This window comes from Muntiacus reevesi, chromosome 18 (genome assembly GCF_963930625.1).
Source record: "Muntiacus reevesi chromosome 18, mMunRee1.1, whole genome shotgun sequence".
Classification (NCBI taxonomy): Eukaryota; Metazoa; Chordata; class Mammalia; order Artiodactyla; family Cervidae; genus Muntiacus; species Muntiacus reevesi.
This window is the reverse complement of record NC_089266.1, coordinates 52,604,783-52,631,178: the sequence shown is the minus strand read 5'-3', so window position 1 is coordinate 52,631,178 and position 26,396 is coordinate 52,604,783. Positions and strand designations below refer to the sequence as shown.

The window sequence follows — 26,396 nt, the reverse complement described above, 5'->3', positions numbered from 1 at the left end:
ATGTTATCAGGGAACCACACGTGGGTGCCAGAATTTGTCTTCTTGGGACTCTCACAGACTCAGGAGCTCCAGTTCATCTTGTTTCTGGTGTTCCTATTTGTTTATATCACCACTGTCGTGGGAAACCTCCTCATCATGGTCACGGTGACCTCTGATTCCAGACTCCACACACCCATGTATTTTCTGCTGCGAAACCTGGCTGTCACAGACCTCTGCTATTCCACAGTCACTGCCCCGAAGATGCTGGCGGACTTCCTCTCTGAGAAGAAGACCATCTCCTATCAGGGTTGCATGGCCCAGATCTTCTTCTTCCACTTTCTGGGAGGTGCCATGGTCTTCTTCCTCTCAGTGATGGCCTATGACCGCCTTGTTGCCATCTCCCGGCCCCTCCACTATGTCACCATCATGAACACTCAGGTCTGTGCTGGGCTAGTGGTGGCCAGCTGGGTGGGAGGCTTCATTCATTCCATTTCGCAACTGGCTCTGATGCTCCCTCTGCCTTTCTGCGGCCCCAACATCTTAGACAATTTCTATTGTGATGTTCCACAAGTGCTGAGACTCGCCTGCACGGACACCTCCCTGCAGGAGTTCCTTATCATTTCCAACAGTGGGGTGCTGGTCCTCATCTGGTTCCTCCTCCTCCTGGTCTCCTACTCAGTCATCCTGATGATGCTGAGGTCCCACTCAGGGCAGGCGAGGAGGAAGGCAGCTTCCACCTGTACCAACCACATCATTGTGGTGTCTATGGTCTTCATTCCCAGCATTTACCTCTATGCCCGGCCCTTTACCTCCTTCTCCATGGACAAGGCTGTGTCCATTAGCCAAACTGTCATGACCCCCATGCTCAACCCTATGATCTATGCCCTGAGGAACCAGGAGATGCAGGCAGCAGTGAAGAGATTAGGGAGGCATCCTCTGGCTTGTAAAAGTGAGTGACAGTGAGTTCCTCACTTCTCTTTGACTTTGTTTTCTTTGTAGAGTGGGCATAGAGAGCTACTGTATCTCCCCTGTTCACAACTTGTGGATGTGTTGTATGGATTACCATAGAAGTGAATACATAGTGAACCTAAGCAACTTACTCAGATTTTTTGGCAAAATTGATAATATCCTTATTTTTTATTTTGATGTTGATTTGAATACTCCTATGACAAGATGTGTTGTCATGGAAGCATTTGAAAGTCACAGGTTCTTTTCTGGCTTCTTTGTGGACAGTTTCTTCTTAGGATGGCAGCATTCCCCCAGAAGAGCAGTTCTATTTTCTGTACCTGACCTTTTTTCCCAGTACCCCTTTTGCTGTGAGTCTGGATGGCTGGAAACTACACAGGATCCAGAGTCTTTAGCCTGAAATTGGAGACCGTGTCCATTACTTACCAAATGGATGACCTTGAATGAGACACCTGGCCTCTCTTGAACCCTTAATATCTTCTTCAACAAATATGCTGAAACTAATATGTGACCCCAAACCTTCCAGTAACAGAATCAAAAATTGTTACAAAACATTGAGTGATCCATATAACTGTATTTTTATTTTCAAATTGGAAATTATCATGAGTTTCAGATATTTTCACTGTATATTTTAATATAGTATAATAATTATTACAAGTAAAAGATCATGTTTAAAACTTTTTGGAAAAGACCCTGATGCTGGGAAAGACTGATGGTAAAGGAGAAGGAGGCAGCAGAAAATGAGATGGTTAGATAGCATCATCGACTCAATGTTCATGAATTTGAGCAAAATTAGGGAGATAGTGAAGGACAGATGAACCTAGAGTGCTGCAGTCCATGGGGTTACAAAGAGTCAGACAAGACTTAGTAACTGAACAACAGCAACAACAAATGCATATACATTATAATACACAACATTATCAGTATAGTGTATAAACAGTCATGTATATAGTAGTCAGTTCAAGAATCACATGGTACCAGTAACTTCCCTGTAGGTGCTCTCTACCACATCACTTCTCTTCAAATGAAACCACTTGCTTGAATTTTGTGTTTATCATCCCATCATTTATAAAAATAATCTCATGACACCTTTACATAATCAGCATAGTGTTTTATTTAGCTTTTTTGAGCTTTATACAAACATTAGACTGGATACAATATTCTGGGATTTGCTTTTTTTCACTCCACATTAAGTTTCTAAATGCCACATGTTACTCTGTTTGGCTGTAGCTCATTCTTTGCACTGCTGTATAATATTCCTTTGTGAGAATAAGCTTAATGGGATTGTTCCAGTTTTTCTGTTGCAAACAGTGCTCTTTTGAATATTCTTTTTCTTCTCTCCAGTTGTTATGTTGAGGAACTATGAGTCATTATATATTTTAAAGTGGAATTGCTGAGCCATGAGATCTTCAAAGACTTATCTTTACAAAACTATACCAAATTCTTTTCCAAAGTTGTTAATGCATTGCATTTCATCAGCAGTGTTGAGGTGTTCTTATTGATTCATATCCTCCTAACATTTGTTATTGGCAGATTTTTTCATTTTTGCTAATTTATTGGGTTAAAAAATGGAATTTCACTGTGGCCTTAATTTGCATTTCTCTAACATTTCCTTCCAACTTTTTATTGTATGTAGGTTTCTCATGAATGCATTTTGTTCCCTTTCCTCTTACTTTTTCTAGTTAGTGTATGGGTTCTTAGGTAATTTAGTTGTTGACCTATTATCAGCTATATTTATTATAGTACTTTCTTCCAGTTTGTGACTTGTCTTCCTTATTCTTTGTGTTAGTTTTCACATAGTCAGTTTTATTTTAGTATTAGTTCATATTGAAATCTTATTTTTAAAAATTGCCTCTTATCCAGAGGACAAAGCAATATGATATTCTGCTATGTAGTTCTTCTAGCTTAAAAAAATATTTAAAACAATTTTTAACTTTTTAAAAAATCTCACACTTACAGAAAATTTGCAGGTAGAGCACAGTGTACTTTTTCCCTGAAAGTCTGAGCATAAGTTACAAACTTGATGCCCACCACTCCTTAATATTTGTGTGCATTTTCTGCAAAATTGTCAATACTGCTGTACAGTCAGGTATGGCATTTTTGTGACTTTACCAGGAATATCTCAGAAGTCATGCTCTGCTGCCATTGCAGCCTATGAGGTGTAAGAAATTTTGCTTTGTCCTGTTGCTCATGTCTCATCACTTTGATTACTAAGAGGTGTTCATTAGGCTTATCACTTAAGTTGTACATTCTCACTTGAAAGTTAGTAAATATTTTGTGGGAAGGTACTTTGAGACTATGTGAATATCTAGTTTCTTACCAAACTTCCAATTATTCATTTATACCTGTGTGAAATTAATTTTCCTTTTTTGTTCATTACATTATAATCTATTATTATCATTACTTATTTTGATGCTTCACTTACCTCAGAACTGGCCGGTCAGAATCTGTAAGCTGGGTTCTATGTTCTTTTTATTGTTTGAGCACTTCTTTTCTTACCTGCCCACTGAAATGCCCCATGCTTATCTTATACTTTCTCTGCTCCAGCTCTGGAATCACCTATTTCGGTAAACAGTCCTACTTCCTTTGAGTGGAGAATGGTACTGAAAGGCAAATCTGAGTGCTGGGTGTGTTTATATATAACAGTCCCATTCAATCTTTGTCTATCTATCACCTATCTATCTATCTACCTCTATCATCCATGTAACTAATGAAAATCATATATTCACACAAATACTTCCATTCCCAATGGAACATCATAGAATTCTTTCTATTTTTCTTTTTCTATACTTATAATTCCTTTCTCTGGTGAGGAAACTGGCTCCCATTATTCTTTCTCTATATATAAAGTTATTATATATTTATATTATTCTTTACATATATAATTATGTATTATATATATTTCAAGTCACATAAAATTAATTATTTAATTCACCCTTTCTTTGCAACCATCTCCCGTAGTAATTCTGTCTACATTTCCTCTCTCTCTCCTGATACTTTCCTCACTGCACTTGGGCTTAGGTATCACACAGCAGGCCAGCTCCCTGCTCAGACACTTTCCTTACCCTACTCATGCTCCAACACCCCCCATTAGAACCTTCCAGAATGGAAACCCTTCTCACCCTGCTGGGGCTCTGACAGTTGACATCAGGCCACACCTCTGCATAGACACCCTTCTCATCCATTTGGAGATACGCTACCCAAGCTGAGTCATCCCACCATAGAAACAGTCTTCTCACCTTGAGTTAACACCACAGTGGGTAGCTCCAAAGGGACACTCAGACTCTGACAACCCATTCTGGGCCCCATCTTGTGGACAATCTAATTAATTACATTTTCCTACATTCAGAGGATAATTCCTCAATTCTACCTTCCAACCCTCTATTAAAGTTTTCATTTCTGAAAATATATTTTAATTCCCAAGAACTCTCTTTCTGTTCTATAATGTTTTCATACCTCATTTTTTCATGTCCTTATTTTAAGCATATTATATCTTTTTGCTTCTCTCAAAGGATGATAGCTATATAAACTTTTCTTCTGTTTCCTATGACATTTTGGCCTTGCTTCTGATTCATTTTCCTATTTATTTGGTTTTTGCCTTTTGTGTTAATGGTCTTCCTTAATCCCTTGTTTATCCTTGGCTACCTTCACTCAAGAGCAAGGCAGTAAAACACAAACTTCTACCTCTGTTTATGTTAAAACTTTTAGACTTCATCTTTGGAGTTCAGGTGGATATCATCTGTTTACTGGAGGTTGCCAAAATGTCAAAACATGGAGGTGCATTTTTCTGGGGTTACTGTTGCTGCAAAGAAAAATCTTTCTTTCCTGTCTTCTCACCTTGAGTTAAATACTCAAATTTAGTCCTAGGTTGGGGAGAAAGATGGGTCTCAGTACCTCTTTGCAGAGTAAATTCTTACCTGACCTCCTTCTCTCATTTACATTACCTGCATTTGAGTTCATGACCACTGTTAAGAATTTTCCTATATAAGACAGTCTTTGCATCCCTGTCAACCTTCTGTTGCCTCTGGCCCATCATGTTCAGTCCACAATGCAGGTGCTTTATAAGAAGATAGTCTTGTTTTTTGGGGTCTGTCCAAAACCATTGCCAATCACTTCTCCTTCTTTGTCCCCAAACAAAATCGGGCACTTTCCTAAAACATTTAGAAGCCAGGCTTCCTGTTGTGTGTATCTGATCCAGGATTGAAAATTTCAACAAAAAATGTATTAGTCAAGGAACTTCTGGAAAAGGTTTCTGCTCTATGATTACAGGCAAGATATGCAGAAGACACTTCCCCCAAACGTATCGTCACCTCCAGCCTTTGAATGAGATGTGTGAGGACACACACCATAATGAAGCATGGTTGCATCCTGGCTCATGAGGGAGAGGTCAAGGGCACCACAGACTCACTGAACCAGTGTCCTGATACCGCTGAGTTAGTGGGTCCCTGGGGGCTCACAGTCTTCCACTCCTGATTTTTCTGAATATTTTTAAACTTCCTCCTTCTTTTTCAGCTCCCAACTCCTGTTCCCTTTCTCCTCTACCTCTTCACTCTCCTCACATCTTTAATAATTTTGAATTTGAGATAGGCTGAATCAAGGACAGAGGAAAAGTTATAGGCTTTTAACTCCCCTGATTAAGTCTTTGATGAAACAGAATGTGGTATGAACAAACAGAGGAGCAATATACCTCTCTGTCCATCCTCTCAACTCTCCCCACTCTCCTCCTCCCTGCTGCCACTGAGGCCCTACTATGTAGGTTACTTTTCTGTGTAACGTCCTCCCCTGGTTCTCACCTCCCTCAAGGTAAAACCTAAATGTATGAGCCTGGTCTCTTAGCACAGTTCAGAGTGATCCCTGCCTGCTCTCCGCCCAATGTCCCACCACTTCCTCTGTGCTCCAGCCTCGTTGAGGCTTTCAGGGGTCACGGAGTGTGTGCTTTCCCATTTCATCTCTGGTTTCTGTTCTTCCTGCCAGACACTTTCCCTCCTTTGCCTGCCTGACAGACTTGAACTTCACTTCTGTTTAAATATCATCTCCTCTTCAAAGACTTCCTTCTCTCCCAGTCATGGCTATTTGCTCAGCCTTATAACCTTTGAGCATTCCCCTAGTAGAGTTCTCTCCTCTCTGAAATGCATTTACTTTCCCCATCAGCAGCTGAGTTCCTTGAGAAGAGAATGTATTCTTATTTTTGCATCCTCAGCATTGAGCATATAGGTGGACTCAATCTACCTTTTACTGCTCTCTTACTCTTTTTTTTTTTTTAATTTTATTTTATTAGTTGAAGGCCAATTACTTCACAACATTTCAGTGGGTTTTGTCATACATTGACATGAATCAGCCATAGAGTTACACGTATTCCCCATCCCGATCCCCCTCCCACCTCCCTCTCCACCCGACTCCTCTGGGTCCTCCCAGTGCATCAGGCCCGAGCACTCGTCTCATGCATCTCACCTGGGCTAGTGATCTGTTTCACCATAGATAATATACATGCTGTTCTTTTGAAACATCCCACCCTCACCTTCTCCCACAGAGTTCAAAAGTCTGTTCTGTACTTCTGTGTCTCTTTTTCTGTTTTGCATATAGGGTTATCATTACCATCTTTCTAAATTCCATATATATGTGTTAGTATGCTGTAATGTTCTTTATCTTTCTGGCTTACTTCACTCTGTATAATGGGCTCCAGTTTCATCAATCTCATTAGAACTGATTCAAATGAATTCTTTTCAACAGCTGAGTAATATTCCATGGTGTATATGTACCACAGCCTCCTTATCCATTCATCTGCTGATGGGCTCTTACTCTTAAAAAGGATAACTCTCAGTTCTGTTAACAAATTGACCTAAATCAAATTGATTGCCAAATACCTCTCCAGCAAAGATGGATTCATTTGGGACCAGCAGAGAATTGCAGTTCAGGGTATGCACCCTTGGTGAGCCATGTGCAAGCCCTTCAGGGTAAGAGAATAAAACTGATTTTATAAGGAGGGAAAGGAGAGTGGGAGACTGCAGTAATAAAGCATCCATGGCTCTTCACAGACTGAGTCCTTGCCAGTCTTTTCGATGGAAGCAGGGAAGTCTTTCTTCTTATTTTTGATTTTGGAGGTTGTCGTAGGGTGTGAGAACTCCTCCATCTGTTCTGATTCTACTTAATTGAAGTTTTAGTTTATTAATTTTTTAAGCATTCATTGAAATTTCACAATGGGCCAAGTAACTCCAAAAAATAATATACTAGAATCATTTCCCTAAAACAGCAAATTACATACAGTCCCACTCTGAGGAATCAACATGGAGGCTGAGATGTGCCTTCAGTTTAGTTCAGTTCAGCCACTCAGTCACATCCAACTCTTTGTGACCCCATGAATTGCAGCACGCCAGTCCTCCCTGTCCATTACAAACTCCCGAGTTTACTCAAACTCATGTCCATTGAGTCAGTGATGCCATCCATCCATCTAATCCTCTGTCGCCCCCTTCTCCTTCTGCCCCCAATCTCTCCCAGCATCAGGGTCTTTTCCAATGAGTCAGCTCCTCGCATGAGGGGGCCAAAGTACTGGAGTTTCAGCTTCAACATCAGTCCTTCCAATGAACACCCAGGACTGATCACCTTTAGGATGGACTGGTTGGATCTCCTTGCAGTCCAAGCAACTCTCAAGAGTTTTCTCCAACACCACAGTTCAAAAACATCAATTGTTTGGCACTCAACTTTCTTCACAGTCCAACTCTCACAACCATACATGACCACTGGAAAAACCATAGCCTTGACTAGATGGACCTTTGTTGGCAAAGTGATGTCTCTGCTTTTTAATATGCTATCTATGTTGGTCATAACTTTCCTTCCAAGGAGTAAGCCTCTTTTAATTTCATGGCTGCAATCACCATCTGCAGTGATTTTGGAGTCCCAAAAAATAAAGTCTGACACTGCTTCCACTGTTTCCCCATCAATTTCCCATGAAGTGATGGGACCAGATGCCATGATGTTAGTTTTCTGAATGTTAAACTTTAAGCCAATTTTTTCACTCTCCTCTTTCACTTCCATCAAGAGGTTTTTTAGTTCCTCTTCACTTTCTGCCATAAGGGTGGTGTCATCTGCATATCTGAGGTTATTGATATTTCTCACGGCAACCTTGATTCCAGCTTGTGCTTCTTCCAGCCCAGCGTTTCTCATGTTGTACTCTGCATATAAGTTAAATAAGCAGGGTGACAATATATAGCCTTGATGCACTCCTTTTCCTATTTGGAACCAGTCTGTTGGTCCATGTCCAGTTCTAACTGTTGCTTCCTGACCTGCATATAGTTTTCTCAAGAGGCAGGTCTGGTGGTCTGGTATTCCCATCTCTTTCAGAATTTAACAGTTTATTGTGATCCACACAGTCAAAGGCTTTGGCATAGTCAATAAAACAGAAATAGATTTTTTCTGGAACTCTCTTGCTTTTTTGATGATCCAGCAGACGTTGGCAATTTAATCTCTGGTTCATCTGCCTTTTCTAAAACCAGCTTGAACATCTGGAAGTTCACAGTTCACATATTGCTGAAGCCTTGCCTGGAGAATTTTGAGCATTACTTTACTAGCATGTGAGATGAATGCAATTGTGCAGGTAGTTTGAGCATTCTTTGGGATTGCCTGCCTAGTAGATACTTTATTATTTTATGTGCCTTGAGAAAAGAAATATATAGACAGAGGAAACAATGGCTTTTTAAAAATAAAAGTATTCCTTTTTTAAAAGAACAATAATTGTTTTACAGAATTTTGTTGTTTTCTGTCAAATCTCAACATGAATCAGCCACAGGTATACATATAGCATCTCCCTTTTGAAGCTCCCTCCCATCTCCCTCCCCATCCCACCCCTCTAGGTTGATACAGAGCATGAGCAAATTCCCATTGGCTATCCATTTTACATATGGTAATGTAAACTTCCTTGTTACTGTCATCATACATCTCACCCTCTCCGCCCCTCTCCCCATGACCATAAGTCTATTCTCTATGCTTGTTTCTCCACTAATGCCCTGCAAATAAATTCTTCAGTACCATTTTCCTAGATCCTGTATTTATGCATTAGAATACTATACTTATCTTTTGCTGTCTGACTTACTTCACTCTGGATAATAGGTTCTGGGTTCATCCACCTTATTAGAACTGATTTAAATGCATTCCTTTTTTATGGCTGGGTAATAATTCCATTGTGTATATGTACAAAAACTTCTTTATCCATTCATCTGTCGATGGACATCTAGGTTACTTTCATGTTCTAGGTATTGTAAATAGTGCAGCAAAAAAATGGGACACAAGTGTCTCAATTTTGGTTTCCTCAGGGTATACACCTAGGAATGGGATTTCTAGGTCACATGGTGGTTTTATATCTAGCTTTTTAAGGAATCTCCATACTGTCTTCCTTCATGGCTATATCAATTTACATTCCCACCAACAGTTCAAGAACAATCCTTTTTTCCACACCCTCTCCAGCATTTATTGTTTGTAGACTTCTTGATTCTGACCAGTGTGAGGTGATATTTCTTTCTAGTTTTGATTTGCATTTCTCTAATCATGAGCAGGTGGTGATTGCAGCCATGAGATTAAGAGACCCTTACTCCTTGGAAGGAAAGTTATGACCAACCTAGATAGCATATTAAAAAGCAGAGACATTACTTTGCCAACAAAGGTCCATCTAGTCAAGGTTATGGTTTTTTCAGTGGTCATGTATGGATGTGAGAGTTGGACTATAAAGAAAGCTGAGTGCTGAAGAATTGAGGCTTTTGAACTGTGGTGTTGGAGAAGACTCTTAAGAGTCCCTTGAACTACAAGAAGATCCAACCAGTTCATCCTAAAGGAAATCAGTCCTGAGTGTTCATTGGAAGGTCTGATGCTGAAGTTGAAACTCCAATACTTTGGCCACCTCATGCCAAGAGTTGACTCATTGGAAAAGACCCTGATGCTAGGAGGGATTGGAGGCAGGAGGAGAGGATGAGAGGATGAGGAGGCTGGATGGCATCACCGACTCAATGGACATGAGTTTGAGTAAACTCCGGGAGTTGGTGATGGACAGGGAGGCCTGGTGTGCTGTGATTCATGGGGTCACAAAGAGTCGGACACGACTCAGCGACTGAACTGAACTGAATCTTGAACGATGTTGAGCATCTTTTCAAGTGTTTATATCTGTATGTCTTCTTTGGAGAAATATCTGTTTAGGTCTGTTACCCACTTTTTGATTGGGTTGTTTGTTTTTTTGGTATTGAGCTGTATGAGCTGCTTGTAGATTTCAGAAATTAATCCTTTGTCAGTTATTTCAGTTGCTATTATTTTCTCCCATTGAGGGCTGACTTTTTACCTTACTTATAGTTTCCTTTGCTGTGCAAAAGCTTTTAAGTCTAATCAGGCCCACTTGTTTACTTTTGTTTTTATCTCCATTACTATAGGAGTTGTGTCATAGAGAATCTTGCTTTGATTTTTGTCATTAAGTGTTCTGCCTGTGTTCTCCTCTAAGAGTTGTATAGTTTCTGGTCTTACATTGAGATCTTTAATCCATTTCGAATTTACCTTTCTGTATTGTGTTAGGAAGTGCTCTAATTTCATTCTTCTACATGTAGTTATCCAGTTTTCCCAGCACCATTTATTGAGGAGGCTGTCTTTGCCCCATTGTGTAGTTTTGCCTCCACTGTCAAAAATAAGGTACCCATAGGTACGTGGGTTTATTTCTGGGCTTTTTTTTTTTCATTTATTTTTATTAGTTGAATTTTTTTTCCTGGGCTTTCTATCGTGTTCCATTGGTCTATGGTTCTGTTTTTATGCCAGTACCATACTGTCTTGATGACTGTACCTTTGTACTATAGTCTGAAGTCAGCAAAGTTGATTTCTCCAGCTCAGTCTTCTTTCTCAAGACTGCTTTGGCTATTCATGGCTATTTTGTGTTTCCATATGAATTATGAAAGTCATCTGGTCCTGGGCTTTTGTCTTTTGGGAGATTTTTAATCACAGTTTCAATTTCACTGCTTGTAATTGGGTTGTTTATAATTTCTATTTCTTCCTCGTTCACTCTTGGAGGATTGAACTTTTTTAAAGTATCTGTACATTTCTTCCAGGTTATCCATTTTATTGCCATATAGTTGTTTGTAATAGTCTCTTATAATCCTTCATATTTCTGCATTGTCTGTTGTAATCTCTCCTTTTTCATTTCTAATTTTGTTGATTTGATTCTTCTCTCTTTTTTAGTTGATGAGTCTGACTAAAAGCTTGTTAATTTTGTTTATCTTCTCAAAGAACCAGCTTTTAGTTTTATTGATCTTTACTATTGCTTCTTTCATTTCTTTTTCATTTATTTCTGCTTGTATCTTTATGATTTTTTTTCCTTCCACTAATTTGGGGGGGGGGGTTATTGTTCATTTTCCAGTTGTTTTACTTATAAGATTCAGTTGATTATTCAACATTTTGTTGTTTCTTGAGTTAGGATTGTATTGCTATAAACTTCCTTCTTAGAATTGCTTTTGCTGCATCCCATAGGTTTTGAGTTGTCATGTTTTCATTGTCATTTGTTTCTAGAAACTTTTTGATTTCCCTTTGGATTTCTTCAGTAACCTGTCAGTTATTTAGAAACATATTGTTTAATACCCCTGTGTTTGTGTTTTTTACAGTTTTCTCTTGTAATTGATACCCAGTCTCAAAGTGTTGTGGTTTGAAAGGATGCTTGATATAATTTCAATTTCCCTAAATTTACTGAGGTTTGATTTGTGACCCAAGATGTGGTCTGTCCTGGAGAATGTTCCATGTGCACTTGAGAAGAAGGTGTATTCTTCTGCATTTGGATGGAATGTCCTGAGATATCAGTGAGATCCATCTCATCTAACGTATCCTTTAAGTCAACAAGAAAATATTGTGAATCTTCACTAATTTTCTGTTTTAATGCTCTGTCCATTGGTGTGAGTGGGGTGTTAAAGTCTCCTACTATTATTATGTTACTGTCAATTTCTCCTTTTATATTTGTTAGTGTTTGTCTTATGTATTGAGGTGTTCCTATGTTGGGTGCATAGATATTTACAATTGGTATGTCTTCCTCTTGGACTGATCCCTGGATCTTTATGTAGTGTCCTTCCTTATCTCTTGTAATATTCTTTATATTAAGGTCTATTTTGTCTGATATGAGGATAGCTACTGCAGATTTCTTTTGTTTCCCGCTTGTATGGAATATATATTTCCATCCTCTCACTTTCAGTCTATATGTGTCTTGAGATCTGTCTAAAGTGGCTTTCTTGTAGACAGCATGTATATGGGCCTTGTTTTTGTATTCATTCAGCCTGTATGTATCTTTTGGTTGGAGCATTTATTCCTTTTATGTTTAAAGTAATTATTGATATATATGTTCCTATTGCAATTTTCTTAATTGTTTGGGGTTTGATTTTGTAGATCTTTTTCTTCTCTTTATTTCTTAACTATTTAAGTCCCTTTAACATTATTTGTAAAGCTAGTTTGGTGGTACTGAATTCTCTTAACTTTTGCTTTTCTGAGAAGCGTTTGATTTCTCCATCAATTTTGAATGATAGCCTTGCCAGGTAGAGTAATCTTGGTTGTTGGTTTCCCCCTTTCAGTATTTTAAATATATCCACCAATCCTTTCTGGCCTGCAAAGTCTGCTGAACAATCAGCTGTTAAACGTATGGGGTTTGCCTTGTATGTTAGTTGTTGCTTTTCCCTTGATGTTTTTAATATTCTTTCTTTGTGTGTAACCTTTGTTAGTTTGATTAGTATGTGTCTTGGTGTATTTCTCCTTGGGTTTATCCTGTATCAGACTTTTTGCACCTCTTGGACTTGATTGACTATTTCCTTTTCGGTGTTGGGGAAATTTCCAACTGTAATCTCTTCAGAAATTTTCTCATACCCTTTTTCTCTTCTTTTTCTGGAACCCCCATAATTCAAATGTTGTTGCATTTGATATTGTCCCAGAGGTCTCTGAGACTATCCTTAGTTCTTTTCATTCTTTTTACTATATGCTGCTCTTCAGAAGTTATTTCCACCATTTTATCCTCCAGTTCACTGATTCATTCTCCTGCTTCAGATATTCTGCTATTGATTCCTTCTAGAATATTTTTATTTTCAGTAATTGTGTTGTTTGTCCCTGTGTGTTTATTCTTTAATTCTTCTAGGTCTATGTTAATTGATTCTTGCCTTTTCTCTATTCTGTTTTCAAGGTTTTTGATCATCTTTGCTATGATTATTCTGAAATTTTTTCAGGTAGTTTGCCAATTTTCTGTTCATTTATTTGGACTTCTGTATTTCTAGTTCGTTCCTTCATTTGTGTAGTATTTCTCTGCCTTTTCATTACTTAAAAAAAAAAAAAAAAAACTTATTGTGTTTGAGGTCTCCTTTTCCCAAGCCTCAAGTTTGAATTTCCTCTTCCTTTTGGTTTCTGCCCTCCTAAAGTTGGTTCAGTGGTTTGTGTAAGCTTCATATCGGGTGAGATTTTTGTTGGGTTTTTTCTTTTTTGTTGTTGTTGTTGTTTTTCCTCTGATGGGCAAGGCTGAGTCAGGTGGTAATCCAGTCTGGCTCTGATTTGGTTTGTATTTTTGTTTTGTTTGTTGTTTAGATGAGGCATCCTGCACAGGGTTCTATTGGTGGTTGGGTGAACTTGGGTCTTGTATTTAAGCAGTTTCTAGTGTGTGAGTTCTCATTATTTGATACTCTCCCGGGTTAATTCTCTCGTAGTCTAGGGTCTTGGAGTCAGTAGCACTTCCACTCCAAAGGCTCAGAATCTGATCTCTGGTCAAGAACAAAGATTTCACAAGTGGTTTGTTATGGCATTAAGTAAGATTAAAGCAAATATCTCAAAATGAGAAACTAAGGATAAATGCCAGACAAATGGCAGTTACAAAATGAGACAAATAATAATTAAAATAATGAAATACACACATGTACAAATACACCCATAAGCAAAATCAAAACAGTCCGACAAAAATAAAGTACAGTAGATTGACCTGGCAAACAAAGGATATAAAATTTATATTTACCAGTTAAGAAAAGAACGAACTCATGCACAAACTGGAAAACAAAAACTAAAGCAAGGTGCAAAGTGGGGAATAAAGCAGTGAAAACAAAACTAAGAAATAGAGAGGCATGGAAAGATAGAAAGAATAGCTATGCAAAGTTAAATAGAGGTAGATAAAAAGATTTATATACATTAAAGATTAACTGCAAGGAGAAAAGAACAGTAGGAAAAGCAAACAAAGGAATAAATATAGAAAAATAATAATAGTTTTTGAAAAATTAAAATGAAGAAAAGAAAAAAAAAAAAAAGGAAAATGCCAAGAACTGCAAAAGCCCAACGCAGAGGCAGAGGTTTATAATAACAATAAAGATAAAAAATGTGACTGAGAGAAGAAAACAAAATCAAAAGCTTAATTAGATTTCATAGTGCCAATAAAATCGACAACTACAATGGCGGGGAGGTGAAGGGGAAGGAAAAAAGTAAAATAAATCCAAAAAAACCCACAGAATAGTCAAAATATAAGAAAAATAAATGTTTTTCTTGAGACACTGCTGTCAGATTCCTTTTCCTCTCGGGAATCACAGTCCTCCTCACCTCCTAGGATGCCCTCCAGCGATGTGCTGGTCTCTGGACCTGCTGTGGGGGCAGTTCAGATTCTAATCTGGTCCTACTCCTTGTGTTCTTGCCTCCAATGTCCACAGCTACCAGGACCAGTGCATTTTCCTGGTGGGAGTTCTCAATGTCCTTTTTTTTATATATTCCATGTCATTGAGTCTGGCTAATTGATCATGTGGATTTAATCTGCAACATGTACAGCTGGTAGGAAGGTTGTGGGTCTTCTTCCTTAGCCACATTGCCCCTGAATTTTAATTCTGGTTTTATTTCCACCTCTGCATGTGGGTTGTCCCCTGGAGTTTGCTCCTGAGGCTGCCCTGGAGGACTTGGTTGTGCTCCAGTGAGGGCCAGGTATGGAGGTGGTGCAGCTGCTTGGGTTGCAGGGTTTCTGGCATGCCAGGTGCTCGGGAGAGTTGGTGGCTAGGACAGCAGGAAATATAGTGTTCTAGAAGGGTATGGCAACCAGTATGGACTAATACATTCCAGTATTCTTGCCTGGAGAAACCCCCTAACAGAGAAGCCTGGCAGACCACAGTCCACAGGGTCACCAAGTGTTGGAAGCTACTGAAGAGATCCTGTATGCATAAACACAAGCTTTTTTTTTTTTTTTATGTCTGTGGCAGCTCTGCCCAAGCGAGGGTTAAGCATGATGGTGGTGCATCTGCTTGGGTAGCCAGGACGCTGGAGGCACCAAATGTGTAGGGACACAGACTGCCTCCACCACAGGAGTTATGGCCCAATCAGAGTCTTCTTTTGAGCCTCTGGTAGCTGGCAATCAGAAGGCCTCTTTGGCCAGTCTTTCTCCTTTTTCTGCCCATTCAGGCACTTAGAGGGCTCCCTTGCCTGGGGTCCTTCTCTGTTATTCAGTGCAGCAGGCACACAGAAGGGATCCCCTGGCTGTTGTCTTAGTCTGTAGATCGGTGCATCACGCACTAAAGGGGCACTCTGTGTGGGTCTGAATCTGTAGTTTAATGGGCCAGCCTCTTGATTGTTCAGCAGCCTATTCTGGCCTTTGGGGAGAGAGAGAGGCTATGGTGATGGCTCCAACCCCTAGGTGTGACTCAGCAGTATCGTCTTGTTTCAGTGGCTGCTTGGCTTTCTTCTACAGGCATTTCCCACCACAGTCTCCTCCCTCACATCCCCTCAATCCGTCTCTCTGCAGTCAATAGCAGCCCTCACCCTGGGATTGCTCCATAATCCCTCAACTCCAGCTGCCAGCCACTGAGCCTTCTAGGGGACCTGCATTCCTGTCCGGGGTATGGTGCAGTAAGGACTGTCTGAATCTCATTCACTTCAGTTTGCTGCAGATCAGCTGTTTCACTCTCAGCCTTAAATGTTTATCCTCTGACTCAGACAATTGCCCTGATGTGGGGCTCGGACCCCTGCTTCAGTTCCCCCACTCACTGAGGTCCTACAAATGTTCCTGTTTTTCCCCTTAGTTCCTTCCTCCTATCGAGTTTTGCATGGTTCTTTATATTCTTTTCCACTGGTTGGGTACTCCTGCCCGCTCTCAGCTGGTGTTCTGCATGCACTTCTGTGTCTGAAGGTGTACTCCTGATGTATCTGTGGAGAGAGATGTACTCCATGTTCGCCTACTCCTATGCCATCTTGTTCTCACTCCTGCTTTTTTTTTTTTAATTGAGAACTAAATCAGAATCATAATAAATTAATCCAGGCAAGTTAAGTAGTTCCTTTTGATAGTTACAGTTAATGGCATCTCACAGTAATGTGCTGTCACTTCAATCGTGTCTGACTCTTTGCCAGCCTATGGATTGTAACCCTCTAGACTCTTCTGTCCTAGGGATTCTCCAGTCAAGAATACTGGAGTGGGTTGCCATTTCCTTCTCCAGGTCTGACTGTAAAGGAGATTGATAAGATCCATTTACTTCTCCAGAACAAATCCAGGCTATTTTAAGAAAAGACTGGAGTTTAAAATGAACTGAAACTCTAAATATTGGAAGAACTAGTATTTTTAGAAACTCTTGTACTTAGAAGCCACAATTTCACATATTTTTAAAAATAAACCAGAAGGATTGTGCTTTGCTAAGTATAAATATTTGTAACAAAAGAATTCAGATCATCCTGGAAATCTCATGTAAAATAGAAAACTGTGTCTAAGAACTCACATTTTTATTCTACACCAAGATAATAAAACTTATCTAAATGGTACATCATAATAGGAATGTATATACAATTCATGTACTAGTCCTTGTATAAAAAGAAGGACTTTATTGAGTAGTAATTCATATGTAAAGAGTACTAGAGTTTTATAGATGGTGCAATAGAATTGGATATACATGGGGAGTTGACCTTGGGTTCTGGTTGGTAAAATAAATGACAAATTAATAGGGTTTTTTCCCAGTGTAGTATGCAAACCTTTCCCCACCTATCATGTTGTCCAAGATCAATTAATTTTTAAAATTTTATTTATTTATCTATTTTGATGGAGGGTTCTTTTTTATTTCATTTATTTATCTTAATTGGAGGCTAATTACAATATTGTAGTGGTTTTTTCCATACATGCATATGAATCAGCCATGGGTGTACATGTGTTCCCCATCCTGAACCCACTTGTCATCGCAGTGCAACAGCCATGAGCACCCTGTCTCATGTATTGAACCTGGACTGGTGATCTAGTTCACATATGTTAATATACATGTTTCAATGCTATTCTCTCAAATCATCCCACCCTAGCCTTTTCCCACAGAGTCCAAAAGTCTGTTTTTTATGTCTGTGTCTCTTTTACTATCTTGTATATAGGGTCATCATTACCATCTTTCTAAATCGCATATATACGTGTTAATATCCAGTATTGGTGTTTTTCTTCCTGACTTACTTCACTCTGTATAATAGGCTCCAGTTTCATCCACCTCATTAGAACTGATTCAAATGCATTCTTTTTAATAGCTGAGTAATATTCCATTGTGTATATGTACCACAGCTTTCTTACATAAGACATTTCTTATATAAGAAATAAGAAATGATTTCTTACATAAGAAATCATTTGCTGATGGACATCTAAGTTGCCTCCATGTCTTGGCTACTATAAACAGTGCTGTGATGAACATTGGGGTACACATGTCTCTTTCAATTCTGGTTTCCTCGGTGTGTATGCCCAGCAGTGGGATTGCTGGGTTGTATGGTGGTTCTATTTCCAGTTTTTGAAGGAATCTCCACACTGTTCTCCACAGTGGCTGTACTAGTTTGCATTCCCACCAACACTGTAAGAGGGTTCCGTTTTCTCTGCACCCTCTCCAGCATTTATTGTTTGTAGACTTTTTGATAGCAGCCATTCTGACCGGCGTGAGATGGTACCTCATTGTGGTTTTGATTTGCACATCTCTGATGATGAGTGATGTTGAGTATCTTTTCATGTGTTTGTTAACCATCTGTATGTCTTCTTTGGAGAAATGTCTGTTTAGTTCTATGGCCCATTTTTTGATTGGGTCGTTTATTTTTCTGGAATTGAACTGCAGGAGCTGCGTGTGTATTTTTGAGATTAATTCTTTGTCAGTTGCTTCATTTGCTATTATTTTCTCCCATTCTGAGGACTGTCTTCTCATCTTGCTTATAGTTTCCTTCATTGTGCAAAAGCTCTTAAGTTTAATTACGTCCCATTTGTTTATTTTTGCTTTTATTTTCATTACTCTGGAAGGTGGGTCATAAAGGATCCTGCTGTGATTTATGTCAGAGAGTGTTTTGCCTATTTTTCATCTAGGAGTTTTATAGTTTTTGGACTTACATTTAGATCTTTAATCCATTTTGAGTTTATTTTTGTGTATGGTGTTAGAAAGTGTTCTAGTTTCATTCTTTTTTTTTTTTTTTCATTTATTTTTATTAGTTGGAGGCTAATTACTATTCTTTTACAAGTGGTTGACCAGTTTGCCCAGCACTACTTGGTAAAGAGGTTGACTTTTCTCCATTGTATATTCTTGCCTCCTTTGTCAAAGATAAGGTGTCTATAGGTGCATGGATTTATCTCTGGGCTTCCTTTCTGTTCCATTGATCTGTATTTCTGTCTTTGTGCCAATACCATACTTTCCTGATGAAGGTAGCTTTGTAGTATAGCCTGAAGTCAGGCAAACTGATTCCTCCAGTTCCATTCTTCTTTCTCAAGATTGCTTTGGCTATTCGAGGTTTTTTGTAGTTCCATGCAAATTTTGAAACTATTTTTTCTAGTTCTCTGAAAAGTCCTGTTGGTAACTTGATAGGGATTGCATTGAATCCATAGATTCCTTTGAGTAGTATACTCATTTTCATTATATTGATTCTTCCAATCCATGAACACAGTATATTTCTCCATCTATTTGTATCATCTTTGATTTCTTTCATCAGTGCTTTATAGTTTTCTATATAAAGGTCTTTTGTTTCTTTAGGTAGACTTATTCCTAAGTATTTTATTCTTTTCGTTGCAATGGTGAATGGAATTGTTTCCTTAATCTCTTATTGTTTCCTTAATTTCTGTTTCTGTTATATGACGCAGTAATCCCACTGCTGGGCATACACACTGAGGGAACTAGAATTGAAAGAGACATGTGTACCCCAATGTTCATTGTTGCATTGTTTACAATAGCTAGGAAATGAAAGCAACCCAGATGTCGATGGGCAGATGAATGGATAAGAAAGCTTTAGTAAATATACACAATGGAATATTATTCAGCTATTAAAAAGAATGCATTTGAATCAATTCTAATGAGGTGATTGAAACTGGAACCTATTATACAGAGTGAAGTAAGTCAGGAAGAAAAACACCAATGCAGTATTTTAACACATATATATGGAATTTAGAAAGATGGTAACGATGACCCTACATGCGACACAGCAAAAGAGACACAGATGGAAATAACAGACTTTTGGACTCTGTGGGAGAAGGCTAGGGTGGGATGATTTGAGAGAATAGCATTGAAACATGTATATTAACATATGTGAAATAGATCACCAGTCCAGGTTCAATGCATGAGACAGCACACTCAGGGCTGGTGCACTGGGACAACCCTGAGGGATGGGATGGAGAGGGAGGTGGTTCAGGATGGGGGACACATGTACACCAATAGCTGGTTCACGTGAATATATAGAAAAAACCACCACAATATTTCAAAATAATTAGTCTCCAATTAAAATAAATTAATTAATTTACCAAAAAAAGAGTGCATTCCTTGAGAGGAGAAATATATAAAGTAGAATATACAAGGGTTTCCTTACTGAAAACCAAATCAGAGTAATAATGAATTAATCCAGGTCATTTAATTAGTTGCTGTGGAGGCACAAGAGACCCAGTTTCAATCCTTGGGCCAGGGAGATCCCCTAGAGGGGGAAATGGAAACCCACTTAAGTATTCTTGTTTGAAAAATTCTACAGACAGAGGAGACTGGTGGAGTGAGTCCAGGGGGTCACAATGAATGGGACGTGACTTAGCGACTGAACAACAACAGATAATGTTGCAGTTATTAACAGCTGACAGTCAAGGAGACTGATAAGACCTATTTCCTTCCTTAGCATTGACCAACGTATTTTGACAAGTAGCTGGAGTTTAAAATGAGCTAAAAAATAAAAAAAAATAATAAAATGAGCTAAAACTCAATGCTGGAAGGAATTAGTGTTTTTTAAATCTCTTCTATTTGAAAAAAATCAGAGCTCACCAATTTTTTTTTTTTTTTAACAAACCTGACAGATTTTATTTTGCTAGCTATAAACATTTGTAACAAGGAATTCAGATCAACCTGAAATCTCAAGTAGAATAGGAAACTCTAAGAATCACAGTTTTTCTTGTGTACATTAGGATTATGAAGCCAGTTAATTACAGTTCTAAACAGTTAATCATAAGATGGTGTATATACTTCCTGTACTACTCCTTTTATGAAAGGAGGGATCTTAGTGAATAGTAATTCCTATATAAAGAATACTAAAATGCTACAGATAGCTCAATATAATTGGATATGGATGGGAAATCAACCTTCAAATCTGGTTGAGAAAATAAAAAAGAATTTACAAGATTTATTTCCAATGTAGTAAACAAACATTTTCCACCTATGGCATTGTGCAAGTTAAGATCAATTAATTCTAGCTTTGAAACAAATATATTACCGTATGTGAAATAGATCACCAGTTCAGGTTTGATGCATGAGACAGGGTGCTCAGGGCCGGTGCACTGGGATGACCCTGAGGAATGGGATGGGGACGGAGGTAGGAGGGGGGTTTTGGGATGGGGAACACATGTACACCTATGGCTGATTCATGTGATATATGGCAAAAACCACTACAATATTGTAAAGTAATCAGCCACCAATTAAAACAAACTAATTAATTTTTTAAAAAGATCAATTAATTCTTTGTAAAAACAAGAAACTATCAAATCTGTTGTCTTTAATGAAACCGTGAAAAAGAGCTGTCCATTGTGCTGACAACAAACTTCCCTGGTGGCTTAGACGGTAAAGCTCCTGCCTACAATCCAGGAGATCCAGGTTCGATCCCTGGGTTGGGAAGAGCCCCTGGAGAAGGAATGGCAACCCACTCCCACATTGTTGCTTGGGAAAATCCCATGGATGGAGGAGCCTGGTGGGCTACAATTCATGGGGTCGCAAAGAGTCGGACACAACTGAGCGATTCACTTTCTTTTCTTTCTTTATTGTGCTGACAGGAACAGTAAAGCTCAAAGCCGGTGGTTCTCAAGCTGTGGCCCTAGACAAGCAGCATTAGCATCATCTGAAAGTTTGTTAGAAATGTGAATTCTCTGACTCAACCCAAGACCTACTAAAGGGGGAATTCTTCATGGGTACTTCTGAGTTTTAACATCCCCTCCAGATAATTCTAGTGGATGTTCAAGTATGTGAATGAATGAACTGTGAAATGGGTCTTTCCAAAAATCCCAGAAATTTTGTTTATTTTGGAGAAACTCGGTCCTTTCTGACCCTCATCTCCTAATCCTATGATTTATGAATCTCTACAGTTTTCAATATTCTTGGTGGGTTTATGTTTTCTTTTGTTGTTTTGTGTAAGTTTATGTTGTGATTTTTGGTTTCTTTGTCTTCTGGCCCAAGGAGAACTTTCCAATAGTAAGTCTTTCTGAAAGACTTTGGAACTTTGAAACAACTCTCATTGTTCCCTTGTTTCCAGCAGGAATCATTCCAGCTCTGCTTCCTGAGTCCAGTCCAATCATTTCTCCCTGAGGATATACTCTCTTCCCCAGGGTCATGCCCCTGAGTCCTATGTGTGAGGGATGGACAGAGAACAAGAAGATGTGGGGTTACATATGGAGGATCCCACCAAAAGATGTAAGACCTCAATCCTCTTCCCCCATTCAGGGCTGAAGGAAGGTGAGAGCCTGAGGACTTTCCACACAGGCATATAAGTCAATGGTAGTTAGGTTTTTGGAAACACAAGCTGGAGAATAAACATTTGACATAGTCGCTTAGTTGGTAAAGAATCCGCCTGCAATGCAGTAGACCCCAGTTCGATTCCTGATTCTGGAAGATCCGCTGGAGAAGGGGTAGACTACCCACTCCAGAATTCTTGGGCTTCCCTTGTGGCTCAGCTGGTAAAGAATCCACCTGAAATGCAAAAGACCTGGATTCGATCCCTGAGTTGGAAAGATCCCCTGGAGAAGGGAATGGCTACCCACTCTAGTGTTCTGGCCTGGAGAATTTCAGGGTCTGTATAGTCCATGGGGTTGCAAAGAGTCAGACAACTGAGCGACTTTCATTTTCACTTCACTTCACATAGACTTGATGGTACTGAGTCTTATGTTGGAAGAGAGCTTTGGGAAGTAATTTGGGTGGATGAACTTTTAAATAACTGCTTTGGGTTGCATGTAAAACCCAGTAATTTTAGCAACCAAGCATATCACTGGCCTAGTGGGATAGGAAACAGAGGATAAGTAAGTTCACTTTAAATATCTCCAAATAATCCATTACCTACTTAATACAATATTTGGCAACATTCACTGAGCATGTGCTTTTATCAGAGTTTCTGTTCCAAGTTCTGGGTTTACTAAGATATTGAAGTTATGATTCAGTTGGTTGAGGGGAGAAAGTGGAAAAATGAATGATGGTAAATATATAACAGAAGTATTTCTGAAATGTCATAAGAACCCTGAGAATGGGGAATTTGTTCTGCATGGGAGAAATGGTGACAGGAGTAACAGAGGCTGATGTTTGAATGGGCTTTTCTAGATTTGAGAAAGTCAGATCAGAATTCTGGGAAACCAATATGGAAATAAATAAATAAAATAGTTAATAATCTATTGAAAAGCTTTTTTTTTTTTCATTCATTTTTATTAGTTGGAGGCTAATTACTTTACAATATTGTAGTGGGTTTTGTCATGCATTGACATGAATCAGCCATGGAGTTACATGTATTCACCATCCCGATCCCCCCTCTTACCTCCCTCTCCACCCGCTCCCTCTGGGTCTTCCCAGTGCACCAGGCCCGAGCACTTGTCTCATCCATCCAACCTGGGCTGGTGATCTGTTTCACTATAGATAATATACATGCTGTTCTCTCGAAACATCCCACTCTCCCCTTCTCCCACAGCTTGCGGCTCATTGGAGGTATAGATACTGATTAGGAAGGCAGATGAAGATTACATTTCATAGTCTGTATGGCATGCTGAATTGCATACACTTCTGTATGTGTTTCTACCCTGACTTGATCCGCAGGGTATTGGATGTGGCTTCTAAGGGACTCTGGTGGAATCACTACAAGAATAGATGTGAGAGGGGAACGTGATCAGATCAGCACTTAGAAAAGTCTCAGGTACAGCTGTGTAGAAGGTGTACTGGAGGAAGAGAAGATGAAACTGAAAAATAAGAAGGGAGTGATCTGTAATGGATAATGGATCTGGGGAGTCAGGTGAGAGTGAGTGGAGACTGAAAGGAAGTGGAAGGGGGGTCACCAATCATTCTATCTCTCACCCTCCGAGAGTCTTTCTTCACCTTTGGTCTCAATTTCTCCTCTGCCCCTTCACCTTTCCATTCCCCATCCTTCACTCATTCTATTTCCCCATCTTCCTTCCTTTTAAATTTCTTCTTCCATTCAATTCTTCACCTATTTCCATTTCTTCTCCTTCAATAATTTTTTCCCTCTTCTATTGGATTGGATTCGACAACTTGTGAAATTGCTGTCTTTTCAGAAGAGCTCTAAGTCTCCTGTTCAAACAATATATTCATCTATGTCTGTACTAGTTAGTTACCCTTCTGCCACTTGACTCTACCTATGTTCTGGGTGAGCTGAGCCTCACTCAGTAAAGGGCTACCTACCATGGAGGATGGGGAAAAACAAAATGTCCCAGGTGTCTAGCTGTGGCCAGAGGTTCTCCTGTATGGACCTGCATACCCAGAAGCATTTCACTCATGCTAGAGTTACTTATTAGTACTTATTAGTTACTGACTAACAGCAAGGAGATCATTCCTGGGTGTTCATTGGAAGGACTGAGGTTGAAGCTGAAACTCCAATACCTCAGCCACCTGATGCGAAGAGCTGACTCATTTGAAAAGACCCTCATGCTGGGAAAGATTGAGGGTGGGAAAAGGAGATGACAGAGGATGAGATGTTTGGATGGCATCACAGACTCAATGGACATGGGTTTGGGTGAACTCTGGGAGTTGGTGATGGACAGGGAGGCCTGGCGTGCTGTGGTTCATGGGGTCACAAATAGTCAGACACGACTCAACTGAACTGAACTGAATAACAAGGATGAGCACTGAAGCGCACAAATAAATTCTGAAATGAAGATTGTATCCATAGTACATTTTTGTTGAATTGTAGAAGAAAAACTAGACACATGAAAAAGTTCATTAACATTATTATCTGTTAACTGTTGCATGGAAAAAAAGATTGGTACAAAAATGTATTAGAGACTGGAAAAGGGAGAATTTTTTAAAAGTAGGAGACTACAGAGGGGAGAGTGATTACCATTTATTATTTTAGACCCCGTTCTAGAAAACTTGTGTGTTATTTTATTCAAGCTCCAGGACAAATTTACAGACATTTTCTTACAGAGATGAAATCTGAGACTCAGATAAGAGATTTACTTAAGGTCAAATCTCAGAGAAATATAAAGTTATGAACTTTACATTTCCCAACTCTGTTGGGCTCTATGTGTCTTCTCACCACTCTATTACCACTGAATCTTTGAAAAGCAGGCTGCATATGTCTCTGGATCAATTTAAGTTATCTTGTGAATGTGTACTCCAGTATCAGCTCTCCAAAGACAAAATCATTTTTATCAGCCCAGGGTATTATGATCTGCACATGAAGCTGTCCTTTGTATGAAGTTGGACAATTGCTTTGAGTCACTGAGCACTAGAATGATGAATAGTAACTTCATACATCTCTGTTTGTGGTGTGTTTTCTTTAGGTGTATGGAGAAGAGAGCATGGATTCAGGGAACCACACATGGGTGTCAGAGTTTGTCTTCTTGGGGCTCTCACAGAGTCGGGAGCTCCAGCTCTTCTTGTTCCTGCTGTTCCTGTTTGTCTACACCACCACTGTCGTGGGAAACCTCCTCATCATGGTCATGGTGACCTCTGATTTCAGGCTGCACACACCCATGTATTTTCTGCTCAGAAACCTGGCTGTCTTAGACCTCTGTTTCTCCTCAGTCACTGCCCCAAAGATGCTGGTGGACTTCCTTGCTGAGAAGAAGACCATCTCCTACCAGTGCTGCATGGCCCAGATCTTCTTCTTCCACCTCTTGGGAGGTGGGACTGTTTTCTTCCTCTCAGTGATGGCCTATGACCGCTACATAGCCATCTCCCGGCCCCTCCACTATGTCACTATCATGAATACTCAAGTGTGTGTGGGGCTGGTGGTGGCTACCTGGATAGGGGGCTTTGTCCACTCCATTGTCCAACTTGTTTTGATGCTTCCATTGCCCTTTTGTGGCCCCAACATCTTGGATAACTTCTACTGTGACATTCCACAAGTGCTGAGACTGGCCTGCACGGACACCTCCCACCTGGAGTTCCTTATGATCTCCAACAGTGGGATGCTGGTCTTCATCTGGTTCCTCCTCGTTCTGATCTCTTACACTGTCATCCTGGTGATGCTGAGGTCCCACTCTGGGCAGGCGAGGAGGAAGGCAGCTTCCACCTGCACCACCCACATCATCGTTGTGTCTATGATTTTTATTCCCAGTATCTATATCTATGCCCGACCCTTCACTTCCTTCCCCATGGACAAAGCTGTGTCTATCAGCTTCACCGTCTTGACCCCCATGCTCAACCCCATCATCTACGCACTGAGGAATCAGGAGATGCAGGCAACCATGAAGAGATTAAGCAAACGTCTAGCGATTTCCAGCAGAAGGTGAACTTAAGAGTCATTGACTTTAAATGACAAATGTTTTCTGTGAACTGTTTTCCCATGTGAGAAGTGGAAAAAAGATTTTATTGAGCGTGGCAACTGAGATTAAAGTAATATTTCTGTGGGACTACTCCTGTGTCAGGTATTGTGTTAGGCACTTTCCTACTTTTGTGTCATTCTCAGAAAACTGACAGTGGGTATGCTATTATTATATTAAACAGTTTTGTCTGCCCCTGGTGCCTCAATGGTAAAGAATGTGCTGGGCAATGCAGGAGACATGAGTTCAATCCCTGGGTCAGAAAGATCCCCTGGAGAAGGAAATAGCAACCCACTCCAATATGCTTGCCTGGGAAATCCCATGGACAGAGGAGCCTGGTGGGCTAGAGTCCTTGGTATCCCAGAGAGTTGGATGTGACTTAGCAACTAAATGAACAAATCAGTTTTACAAAGGGGAAAACTCAGACAGAAGTGACTTGCTCAATAATGAGGAGCAAGTGAGGTGAAGATCTGGACTAGGGGACATTTTCTCTGACCGCAAGTTTCGAGGCAGAGGATACAGGTAGAATTTGATA

The 26,396-nt window shown here is 39.6% G+C and overlaps 2 protein-coding genes across 2 annotated transcripts; both read left to right on the top strand.

Moving 5' to 3' along the window:
• On the top strand, nucleotides 1–936 carry LOC136149787 (olfactory receptor 4D2-like). The gene has a single exon (XM_065910353.1). It carries the CDS (start codon nucleotides 1–3, stop codon nucleotides 934–936), a length of 936 nt encoding a protein of 311 aa, XP_065766425.1.
• Nucleotides 937–24,895: 23,959 nt separating this feature from the next.
• LOC136149832 (olfactory receptor 4D1-like) lies at nucleotides 24,896–25,831 on the top strand. Its single transcript, XM_065910421.1, has one exon. The coding sequence runs from the start codon at nucleotides 24,896–24,898 to the stop codon at nucleotides 25,829–25,831; it is 936 nt and encodes a 311-aa protein (XP_065766493.1).
• Nucleotides 25,832–26,396: the final 565 nt, after the last annotated feature.

What these genes read in the sequence shown, in the direction of transcription:
- LOC136149787 (XM_065910353.1), top strand. Translation starts at nt 1, where the DNA reads ATGTTATCAGGGAACCACACGTGGGTGCCAGAATTTGTCTTCTTGGGA.
- LOC136149832 (XM_065910421.1), top strand. Translation starts at nt 24,896, where the DNA reads ATGGATTCAGGGAACCACACATGGGTGTCAGAGTTTGTCTTCTTGGGG.